This window comes from Chlamydotis macqueenii, chromosome 8 (genome assembly GCF_036417535.1).
Source record: "Chlamydotis macqueenii isolate bChlMac1 chromosome 8, bChlMac1.mat, whole genome shotgun sequence".
Taxonomy (NCBI): Eukaryota; Metazoa; Chordata; class Aves; order Otidiformes; family Otididae; genus Chlamydotis; species Chlamydotis macqueenii.
In genome coordinates this window covers 2,135,339-2,147,230 of record NC_141563.1, presented here as the reverse complement: position 1 = coordinate 2,147,230, position 11,892 = coordinate 2,135,339, and the positions used below count along the sequence as shown (strand labels likewise).

Genomic DNA, 11,892 nt, shown 5'->3' with positions numbered 1-11,892 from the left:
CTGTGGGGCTGTGGGCACTGCAGGCTGTGGGATGGGGCATGGGCTGGTTTTCCCTCAGTGAGATACCATCATGAAAACTCTTACATAAATTTTTAGGTGTCCTTCTATGCTGTGAGTTTCCCCCAAGCATGCCAAACTGTCTCTTACATCTTTGTGTTATCTGAAATTCCCATGGATAAGCACAGAGATGCTATGACCAAAGAAATGCTGTTGAGCTGGGCTAGAAGCGAGGTGCTGAGACCTTGAGTAAGGGTGAGATATTTAGTGCTCTACAGTGGATCCCTGTGCTCTCAGCAGTGTCTGCTGGCATCTCACAAAAACACAGCAGTGTACTCGCCCTCAAACTCAGAATGCTGCAAGCCCAGATCACCAGTGACTGATGGACAGAGCAGCTCCCCTCACTCTGCTCTAAGCCACAGGCAATCCTCTTCGTATGCAGGATTCACTCTGTTCTCCCTGAGTGCAGAAGAAATGCTGAGATTCACTCACATGCTAAAAAACTCTTCAAAAAAAAAGAGGGATTTTTTTCAATTTTTGAGCTTCCATCTGCTTTTCCTACCATCTTCATTTCTTAGAACAGGGAGTGCAGATACTGACAAGCCCTTCTGCATTGGGGTGGTTTCATCTGGCAAAGCTGAACACCAGAGCTGGCCCCTGCTTCCACCGTTCCCATGAACTCACTGCTGCAGACAGGGCTGACACCTGGGCAGCCAGCGGGCAGAGGCCCAGCTCCTCATGGCACATTCAGCCAGCACCAGACCAGAGCTTCAGCAACAGAGATGAAGGAAGGTCTTCAGAAATGGAAAAAAGAAAAAAAAAAAACGGGACAGAGTTTTTAGGAAGGGAAGAGTCTGTAAAAAAACTTCTTTAGTTTTGCTCAGAACAGTCTCTCTGAGCTTGCAATGACTTTTCCTCCTTACAGGGGTTCCCATGCCCAGAGGAATCCAATGTCCAACAGCAGCTCCATCACTGAGTTTCTCCTCCTGGCATTTGCAGACACACGGGAGCTGCAGCTCTTGCACTTCTGGCTCTTCCTCGGCATCTACCTGGCTGCCCTCCTGGCCAACGGCCTCATCATCACTGCCATAGCCTGTGACCACCACCTTCACACCCCCATGTACTTCTTCCTCCTCAACCTCTCCCTCCTCGACATGGGCTCCCTCTCCACCACTGTTCCCAAATCCATGGCCAATTCCCTCTGGAACAACAGGGTCATCTCCTACTCAGGATGTGCTGCACAGGTCTTTCTGTTTTTCTTTCTGATGTCAGCAGAGTACTGTCTTCTCACCATCATGGCCTATGACCACTATGCTGCCATCTGCAAACCCCTGCATTACGGGACCCTCCTGGGCAGCAGAGCTTGTGTCCACATGGCAGCAGCTGCCTGGGGCAGTGGGTTTCTCAATGCTCTGCTGCACACTGCCAATACATTTTCACTGCCACTCTGCCAAGGCAATGCTGTGGACCAGTTCTTCTGTGAAGTCCCCCAGATCCTCAAGCTCTTCTGCTCAGACTCCCAGCTCAGGGAAGTTGGGCTTGTTGTGGTCAGTGCCTGTTTCTCATTTGGCTGTTTTGTGTTCATTGTGGTGTCCTATGTGCAGATCTTCAGGGCCGTGCTGAGGATCCCCTCTGAGCAGGGACGGCACAAAGCCTTTTCCACGTGCCTCCCTCACCTGGCTGTGGTCTCCCTCCTTATCAGCACAGTCATTTTTGCCTACCTGAAGCCCCCCTCCATCTCCTCCCCATTGCTGGATCTGGTGGTTGCAGTTCTGTACTCAGTGGTGCCCCCCACAGTGAACCCTCTCATCTACAGTATGAGGAACCAGGAGCTGAAAGACACAGTGCAGAAGCTGATTCAATCAGCTCTTTCTCTGAAGCATTAAGCTGCCCGTGTCTCTACACAAGTGACTGCAAATTCTCCTGTGCTTTGGACATTTTATCTGTGACAAGCATGTTTCCCCATGCCTACATGCACTCTACTTCACCAGAGGCATGGACCCAGCCTGTCTGACCCCGAGGTCTGTTCACGTGTGTCTGACACAATGGTCCAGCTAGCCTCCCATGTTGCATCACTGTAATAACAGAGGGTTTCTAAAATATCAATGTCTGGAGGTTGGGCTCTTCTTCCAAAGCTGAGGTCAGGCTGAAGGAATTGCCCCCACAGTGCCGTGGTACTGTCCTGGGTTTCTCCATGGGATGAGGGGAGGAGGGCGTGGGGCAAGTTGTTTGAGAACGGGCCTGGGCTGAGCCTTAACATGTGAGTGTCTGGTTCCCCTGGAGATGGTGAATGATCGACATTCCACACAGAGATCTGCCTGGGACTGTCACCCCATGGCTTTCTCACCACAGCCTCCTCACTCTGCAGAGCAGTGCCAGCAGCTCAGGGCCATGTGGAGAGCACAGGGAGGGGACAGGGGCAGCATGTCAGGTCAGCATGGAAAGTTTGCCCTAGGGAAAGGCTCTCTAGGGGCAAGGACATCCCTGGAGTTAAGCAAAGGAGCAACTCTGTGCTTCCAGGAGGGGATCAATGACCAAGAGAAACCTATTTCTGAATGCACCAGCTCGGGGCAGCTTTCTCTATTGCTGGGGAGCTGCAGCAGCCTGAGGAGCCCCTGGGCCAGGAGTCTTTCCTGGGAGAGGGCCTGGCATGGAACGACTTGTTGGCAGTGGACAAGAAGGATGTCTGGGAGACAGGCACAAGGGACACATGGAGACACTGTCCTCTGTCTCCATACCGTGAGTTGCCTTCAGGCCCGACACCTCTGTTTTTTTCCTTCACTCTCCATGCTTGGCTGGATCTCAGGAAACATCCATGAGCATGGAAGAAGCACAAGCCTCCTGGGCTGAGTTCCCATCACTGCAGGGGAAGAGGAAAGATTGTGAGACACATGGGAGTGCAGGGATACAGTGGGGGTGTGTGTGTCCAGTGTGTGTGTAAAAGAGAGGAAGAAGATGTGAAATGGCGAGGGGTGGGAGTGTGTCATGCTCAAGTGAAATATGTTTTGTTTTGATGTTGTGGCAGCAGAAGAAGGATGATGTGCGGTTCAGGGCTGGGACACAAAGCTAAATAGAAGGTTTCTAGTGAGTCAGGGGGTTGGCACACTTTGGTTAGTCAAGGAGCATTAGTAGGTATTTGGGAGAAGCTGCATGGGTGATGGGGAGTTCACAGGCATTGTGAGTTCAGTAAAAATTGGGACAGCGTAGGGTCAGAGTGAGGTGGGGAAGCAGGGGTGGAGATGGTCCCTTTGTTGAGACTGGAACCCCCCAACAGAACTGAAATCCTTTTCCTTTCTACTGTGGCTACTGTGTCTTCCAGTGAGACCCCTACAAGTATACCAGTTCCTTACAGCCACAAGGCTTTTTTTTCCCATTCCCCACTCTCCATAGAGGCTGGGAGGTGTCCTACTGCTCTCCTGCACTCAGCATCACACACCCTCACATCTCCTGGCTCCCAGGAATGGCCCTCAGCATCCCATGAGGGAAAGGATCCCCCTGCCCAGGGTATGGGGTCACTACTAGATCATCCTGCTCCACGAAACATGTCAAGGGCTTTCACAGTTGTCTTAACACTGGATTTTCAACCTGTAAGCAGTGCCTGTGACTTCCTACTTCACCAGCTCGCAGGGACAGCAACCTTACCTCCTCATTCCTTCATGGTCTCTTCAGTGATGGCCATCAGTTGGGCCCACTGACATCCCCAGAGACATGGAGGTTTGCTGCGGACTTTTACTGCTCTAGAGGCCTCTTGAATCCACTTTCAGTACCTGCAGTTCAGGAATTGGCAGCAGAGGCCTCATTAACATGCAAAATGCCCTAACAAGCCAAGTCTCTGGGCATAATTCAATTCCTCCATTCAGTTCCCGCCTGTCCACCAGCTCCTGCTCCAGAAATGCTCCCATCAGCCCTGGGTCACATTTCCCAGTCCCATGTAGGGCCTTCAGGTGCCCCTGGGTATCCTGGAGGCATTGGCCACCTCTGTGTGGGCAACTGTATCAACCCCTGAATGAAGATATCAGGCAGAATTTGAAACATGTAGAAGAGACATTGGGGTAACAAATGTGTAAGAAGACTTCATTCTGAGAACTTGGGCACTGTTCTCTAGAGTCTCATTTCTTTTTCATCAACCATGGACAATGATGAACAAGCTGTTGACACGTTCCCTCAAGATAAATATAGATTTACACATATGATTTCTTCTAACTGGTAATATTTGAGGTTTCTCAAGTAACCTCTGATCTGATTCCTGTCCATCATTGGTTGTGTTCCTATAGAGTCCTGCCATGAGGCACAATGGCTTAGGATAATTTGTTGGTGAAATATGAGGCAAAGAGGACATGAAGTATCTCAGATCTATTTCCACCTACTCTTACTGAATTCAGCAGGGTCCACATATTAACTTTATTTCTTCTTTAATTGTTTCTAAACTAGTAAAATCTTATTATAATGCCCTTGAACTCCCTTTCAAATTTCAACTGAGTTTTGAAACAGATAATACCTGTGCTTGGAGGACGCTGTCCTTCAAGACCAGGTACACTAAGCTTTGTTGTTGTCGTAGTTCAGCCCTGATAGAGACCAGACTATGCAGCCTCTCTCTCTCGCTCCCCCCACCCTCCGAGAAAACAGGGAGAGAAAATATAATGAAAAACGGCTCAAGGTTTGAGATAAGGACAGGGAGAAATCCTTAAAGTTACTGTCACGGGCAAAACAGACTCGACTTGGGGAAAACTATTCATTTATTACTACAAACAGCAGGATAATGAGACAGAGAACAAGATAACCTCCCCCACCCCTCCCTCTTCCCAAGCTTAACATTATCTCTACTACCTTCCCCTCCCGAGCGGCACAGGGGGGAAGAGGGAATGGGGGTTGCAGTCAGTTCATCATACGTTGTTTCACGCCGCTGCTTCATGGTTGGGGGAAGAACTCCTCACATTCCTCCCCTGCTCCATCGTGGGGTCCCTCCCACGGGCCACAGTCCTTCGTGGAACTGCTCCGGCGTGGGTCATCTCTTCCATGGGGTGCAGTCCCTCTAGAACAGCTGTCCCAGCGGGCCCTCCATAGGCCACAGTTGCCCTCAGGCATCCACCTCCCCCGGTACGGGGTCCTTCACAGGCTCCAAGTGGATCTCTGCTCCTCCGTGGACCTCCATGGGCTGCAGGGGGACAACCTGCTCCACCATGGTCGTCACCACAGGCTGCAGGGCAATCTTGGCCAGGAGCCGCATTACTCCTCCCCCTCCTTCTGAACTGACCTTGGCGTCTGCAGCCGTTCCTCACAACAGGCTGGTAGATGTCGCTCAGGATCTTTTTTTACATCTTATTCACTTCTCATCTCCTTTCCACTTCTTGCGGCTGGGCCGGGCCGAGTCAGGCCCAGTCAGCTGCCTGGCGAGAGGCCAGAGGGTGAGGCCTGCAAGGCCCATGAGGCCTGCGCCTGCCCCTCTGCACCTCTGCCCCCGTTCAGCTTCTTCACATCTTCTCTTCTCTTATTTTTTCTGTTTTCCCATTCTTAAATACGTTATCACAAAGGCATTATCACGGGACATTCTGCTACCCATCGGCTCGGCTTTGGCCAGCAGCAGGTCCGCCCTAGGCCTGGCCGAGTCCACTGAACAAAGAGGAGCGATTTCTAGCAATTTCCTACAGAAGCTACCACCTTAGGCCCCCCCTCACTAACAAAACCACGACAGCTGTCCATCAGTGCTGCTGACCATGGGATCCCCACTAGAACTCCCCAGAATATGCCAAATTCTGCTCCACTGATGACAAGAATCTGCAGACTTCTTCTGTTGTTCCACACTCCTCAGAGCACCTCAGATCTCACTGTTTCAGGGTCACAACAGCCAATCTTCACACCACGGACAAGCTCCTCATTCTCTGTAAATATCAGATCCAGGTTTGCATTGCCCTTGTTGACCCATCTGGCAGCTGTAACAATAAGCTGTCCTAAAGCCACCTGGAGTGTTTGCATGCTGCTGTGTTCCTCTTCCAGAAATTCCAGGGTCATTAAAGTCCCCATGGAGGCCCGGGCTTCTACATCCAGAAACTTCCATGGAGCGCTCAGAAAAGACAACGGCAGTTACTCCATTAAGCCCAACATGAGCCGGCAATGTGCACTTATGGCCCAGAGAGCAAATCACATCCTGGGCTGCATCAAGAGGAGCATGGCCACCAGGTCGAGGGAGGTGATTCTGCCCCTCTACTCTGCCCTGGTGGGACCGCACTTGCAGGACTGCGTCCATTTCGGGAGCCCCCACCATAAGGACATGGACCAGTTGGAGAAGGTCCAGAGGAAGGCCATGAAGATGATCAGAGGGCTGGAGCACCTCTCTTATGAGGACAGGCTGAGAGAGCTGGGGCTGTTCAGCCTGGAGAAGAGGAGGCTCCGGGGAGACCTGATCACGGTCTTCCAGTACCTGAAGGGGGCCTACAAGAAATATGGGGAGAGGCTGTTCAGTAGGGCTTGTTGCAATAGGACAAGGGGTAATGGTTTTAAAATAGAGGGAGGTAGATTTAGATTGGATATTAGGAAAAAATTTTTACAATGAGAGTTGTAGAACACTGGAACAGGTTTCCCAGAGAGGTGGTGGAAGCCCCATCCCTGGAAACGTTCAAGGCCAGGCTGGATGAGGCTCTGAGCAACCTCATGTAGTTGAAGATGTCCCTGCTCCTTGCAGGGGGTTTGGACTAGATGACCTTTGAAGGTGCCGTCCAACCCTAACCATTCTATGATTCTAAGAAAGTTGGAGAGGGTTTTTTGACAAGGATATGTAGTGATAGGACAAAGAGTAATGACTTCAAAAGGAACAGACTAGCTTTAGATGAGATATAAGGAAGCAATTCTTCACTACAAGGATGGTGAACCACTTTAAGAGGTCGTCCAGAGAAGCTGTGGATGCCCCATGCCTAGAAATGTTCAAGATCAGGTTGGTCAGGGCTTTGAGCAACGTGGTCTAGTGGAAGATGTCCCTGCCCAGGGCAGCGGGGTTGGCACTAGGTGGTCTTTAAGTTCCCTTCCAACCCAAACCATTCTATGATTCCAGGATTTTATGATGTCAAAAACCACAGGCTCCAGCTCATCCTAGCTGAGGGCAGCAGTGCACATTTGGGCTGTAGCACCTCAGGTGTAGCACCAGGCCACGCTCTGATTTTCCTTAGGGAAACTTGGTACCAAGTGTCCAAGACCTATTTGCAAAGGTTTTACTTCAGAGCAGAGACATGCCAGAGTCAACAGTGATGGAAATACAAATCTGAAATTGGATGCCAAGAGATTGAGCAAATGTTGTGGGCCCCAAGCACAGAGATACAAGGCTGAAAAGAGCAGATCTGGAAAGAGGTGTGTTTGCTGTCAGTGGTGTCTCTGCTGCCCCTGAGGGCCTTTGGTGAAGGAGAAGCTGTTCTCTATGAATGGCAAGGTGCTGCTGACAGGCCCACTGTGAAAATTGTTGGTCTGCTCCTTGACTCTGTCATCAAGGGCACCCAGCAGCCTGAGAAGGCAGACACATGAGTGGAGACCCCAGTGTGCTATGCCTTGTGTTCCTGGACTACCCAGCATCCGATGGATTGAGCAGGGACAGACCTTGCCCACTGCAGTGGTGGCAATCAGTGGCTCGCACAGAGGCACCGAACCTGTCTGCAGGGCTGTCTGGGCTGTCTGTCACACGCTCACTCTGAGTGGGGATGGCTTTCCTGTGCTGCACATGCCAGCCGCAGCTGGCTGTGTGTGAGAGCCTTGGCAGCTCACCTAATGCTACAGGCCTCGATTTGGACATTAAGCAGAGTAACTGCCCGGAATTTGCTTGGGCAATGTGGGGGTGAAAACCCGTCCTTGTAGTCAATGGAGATGTAGTCAACTGGGCCGATGGAACAGACAGAGAGGAACCTGGCTCTCCCTGTGACACAGGACGCCGTGTGGTCAGATGGCAGCACAGGCTGACATGAAAATAGTCAAGAGGGACAGTGCAGTTGTCTTGCACATGCCTTGGACAACCTCTAGTGTGTCAAATGCCACCAGGTATTTCACCAGAACACCCAACTCCTGACCTCAATTTTCATTAATTACCATGGGAGCTGAGACAAGGAGCTCACGTGCAGGTGCCTATAAAATGGATGCCTGAAGGGAGGCCAGAGGAATCCCACCTCCTGTGGGCTTGTGAACAGGCAGGGGAGGGAGCTGAGCCCCCTTCCAGTGCCAGCAACAGAAACGCAGGGTGAGATGCTTTGATTGACTCAGCTGAATCCTATCCCTCATCAGGAGCAGAGAAGATCCCTGCCTGTGTGTCCTGCCTAATAATAGGGAAAAAAAAAAAAGTGATGTTTAGACCTATTTGTCACATTTGGATAAATGTCACTGCTGGAAAGAAGCGTCTCTCCGCAGCTGAGGGAGGGATTATAAGCGATGGCTTCAGGCTCTTTCCTAGCAGGTTTCCCTGCAGCCCCAGGGACAGCTGGAGGGAGCCCCGAGGGGACAGAGAAAGTGCTGCCTTGGGCTGGGCCTCTGCTGCTGAGCTGGGCCGGGCTCCTGGGATGGAGGGAGCTGCTGGTAACAGGGCAGCGCTGCAGAGAGACAGCTCTGCCCAGGAGCAGCTCCTCTGCCAAGTGCAGCAGGGCTGAGGGCATTGCCTGCAGGAGCTGAGAAGATAAATGCGGCAGAGAGAGGAAGCTGTGTGGAGTGGAACGAGAGCTGAGTGTTCACTAGGGGAGAAATCTTCACAGCCCTTGGCACAGTAAGTCCCTAGGGGCATGGTGATGCAGCTGGTTTTCCTGGAGGCATCTCTGAAAGCTTGCACCCCCCACAGCCTATGGCATCTTCAAGGAGGATTCTTGTTTTTCTGTGGTGTAGAGAAGGACATAGTGCAGAGTAAGGCTTCCCCACTGTCAGAGGGAGTAGGCATGACAGCTGCCTTCTCCTGGGGACGGCTACAGGTGAGTGAAGCTGGGTGAGCACCCGGGGATGCTCAGGTTTGTCCTTCAGAGCAGGGTTCCTGCTGGGGCAGGGACTCCGCTGCCTGCCATGGCCAGCACTCAGACTGCTTGGGGAGATTCCCCATGGAGTTGTGGGGAGGAGCAGGGGGTGGAAGAAGTGACCCCCCCAGCAGCCATAGGGCAGGGTGCTTCTCCTGTTGAGAGGGTGCTACGTGGGTCAGGGCTGCTGACAGCTCCACGTCAGCCCCAGGACATTTCCCAGGGGACTTTTAAAGAAGCACATGAAGGCAACCTCTACATGAAAGGGAAACAGTCTGGGCTGTGAGTTTTCTCTTCTTGGTGGGCTGGGTGGTCAGTGGGAGATGGGATTTGATTTCTCCATTCTGGAGAAGGAGCTGAGACCCCAGTTCTTGTTAGGACTTCTGTCTGAGTGACTCCCCTGCACGCACAGAGATGTCCCTGAGCAGTGCCCTGCTGCCAGGAGGTGTCTGCAAGCAAAGCTGAGCACACAGCACGTGGGATGAGGTCTGTGGGAACTGACAGAGCAGAGAGGTGGGGACAGAGGAACAGCTGCCAGCAGAGAGAGCTCCAGGCATGGGCAGGGATCGAGATGGAACTTCTCCTGGGAATGCCATGGCAGGGGGGATTTGGATACCTCCCTTGCATTCTCTGCTGTGCAGATGCCTTCCAAGAGAAACCTCTGGTCTCCTTTTCCACCCAGCAGATTAGACTCTTTGCCTGGGGGGTGCTGCTGTGCTGCAGGCTGCCCTCCAGAAGGGCACAGCACTTCCATGGCATTGCTGAGTTACCCAGTAGCCCCATGGAGAAGACAGCGCAGTGCTAAGGCCATGGAAATGCTGCCGTAGGGCTGTGTGCTGGCAGCTGCAATGAGCCATCTGTGTCCATGGCTGGGAGGAGAGAGATGAAATCCTCCTTGGGTACGACGAGACAAGGTGAGGGGTTTGGAGATCTGAACTCAGAAGCTGGATTCCTCTGTCCTCAGCAGTGTCCAGAACACCTGGGTGTGACTGTCCCCCAGCTCAAAAATGTGGCGGCAGAGGGCAGCTGAGACCACGACTGATGGACAGAGCGGCTGTCCTCCCTCTGCATTAAGGAACTGTGTCCCTTTGCCTCTTGGGACCCACAAGGTTTCACCTGGAGTGCAGCAAAAATGCCAAAGATTTCTCCCTTAAAAACACTCCCCAGGTGTGGTGGGTACTAGAACAGAAGCAGAAAAAAAATCCCCACAGCTTTGCTCTTCAGTTGTGTGAACTGGGAGCAATAATGCTGAAAAGCTCTTTGATATCATGAGTGCATTTCAGCTGAGATGAGCCCATGTTCCTGTTTTCCTATTGCTGCAGGACCAGACTGAATCCTGCAGAGCCACAGCAAAGCCCCCTGCTCCCAATGGCATCATCAGCCAGAACCAACCAAAGTTCATGAGAGGGACCTACACAAGTTTTTCCTGGAAGGCAGTTTGCTGGGTTTTGCCTGAGAAATGGAATAACCTGTGTTCAGTGAGGTGCCTTTTAATCCATGGACAAGTTATCATGCACAAAGGCAAATGTCCAACAGCAGCTCCATCACTGAGTTCCTCCTCCTGGCATTTGCAGACACACGGGAGCTGCAGCTCTTGCACTTCTGGCTCTTCCTGGGCATCTACCTGGCTGCCCTCCTGGCCAACGGCCTCATCATCACTGCCATAGCCTGTGACCACCGCCTCCACACCCCCATGAACTTCTTCCTCCTCAACCTCTCCCTCCTCGACATGGGCTCCATCTCCACCACCATCCCCAAAGCCATGGCCAATTCGCTCTGGGACACCAGGGCCATTTCCTATGTGGGATGTGCTGCACAGGTCTTTATTTTTTTCTTCTTAGTGTCAGCAGAATATTTTCTTCTCACTGTCATGGCCTATGACCGCTATGTTGCCATCTGCAGACCCCTGCACTACGGGACCCTCCTGGGCAGCAGAGCTTGTGTCCACATGGCAGCAGCTGCCTGGGGCAGTGGGTTTCTCTATGCTCTGCTGCACACTGCCAATACATTTTCACTGCCACTCTGCCAGGGCAATGCTGTGGACCAGTTCTTCTGTGAAATCCCCCAGATCCTCAAGCTCTCCTGCTCAAACCTCTGCCTCAGGGAAGTTGGGCTTCTTGCTTTTAGTGCTTTTCTGTTTTGGGGTTGTTTTCTTTTCATTGTGCTGTCCTATGTGCAGATCTTCAGGGCTGTGCTGGGGATCCCCTCTGAGCAGGGACAGCACAAAGCCTTTTCCACGTGCCTCCCTCACCTGGCTGTGGTCTCCCTGTTTATCAGCACTGCAGTGTCTGCCTACCTGAAGCCCCCCTCTGTCTCCTCTCCATACACAGATCTGGTGCTGGCCGTGCTTTACTCAGTGGTGCCTCCAGCAGTGAACCCCCTCATCTACAGCATCAGGAATCTGGAACTCAAGGATGCCTTGTGGAAAACGATTGGACGTTTGTCCTTCCTGTCTGCTTTCCTCTGCAGATAACTCTCTGTGTATGCCATGACTGCCCAAGCCTGTCTTTCCTTCCTTATAATTTTTTCCTGTTTCCACTTGTGGTGATGTATTGTCAATCAGAAACATCATTATTCATCCCCTCCCACTTAAGTATTCACTCATCTTGTGTGGCCCAGAGATTTGTGTAAATGAGGAGCCAACGTCTCTGGATATTAAAGGAAAATAAATGAACCTGCTTTGACTTTTTTTTTTGTCTGAGAACCATCTTTGTAGAGCTGGAGGGAATAGGATGTGAAAGTGCCTTCCTGAATCTGCTGGCTGAGGGCAGCCTGCTCCCTCACTGCCTGAGGACCTCTAGGGTCGGGGTGCTTGTGCTGGCCTGGGGAGATGGGCTGACACAGAAGGGCTGCAGTCCTCTCAGGATTTCCTGGAGAAGAGAAAAGGGGACACTGGATGCAAGTAACCACCTTTGCTTTCTCCCATGGA

The 11,892-nt window shown here is 51.9% G+C and overlaps 2 protein-coding genes across 2 annotated transcripts; both read left to right on the top strand.

Moving 5' to 3' along the window:
* Nucleotides 1-902: 902 nt before the first annotated feature.
* Nucleotides 903-1,883, top strand: LOC147599820 (olfactory receptor 14A16-like). Its single transcript, XM_086753155.1, has one exon. It carries the CDS (start codon nt 903-905, stop codon nt 1,881-1,883), a length of 981 nt encoding a protein of 326 aa, XP_086609281.1.
* Nucleotides 1,884-10,656: 8,773 nt separating this feature from the next.
* LOC147599819 (olfactory receptor 14C36-like) lies at nt 10,657-11,436 on the top strand. The gene has a single exon (XM_086753622.1). It carries the CDS (start codon nt 10,657-10,659, stop codon nt 11,434-11,436), a length of 780 nt encoding a protein of 259 aa, XP_086609748.1.
* The last annotated feature ends 456 nt before the right edge of the window (nt 11,437-11,892 follow it).

What these genes read in the sequence shown, in the direction of transcription:
- LOC147599819 (XM_086753622.1), top strand. Translation starts at nt 10,657, where the DNA reads ATGAACTTCTTCCTCCTCAACCTCTCCCTCCTCGACATGGGCTCCATC.
- LOC147599820 (XM_086753155.1), top strand. Translation starts at nt 903, where the DNA reads ATGACTTTTCCTCCTTACAGGGGTTCCCATGCCCAGAGGAATCCAATG.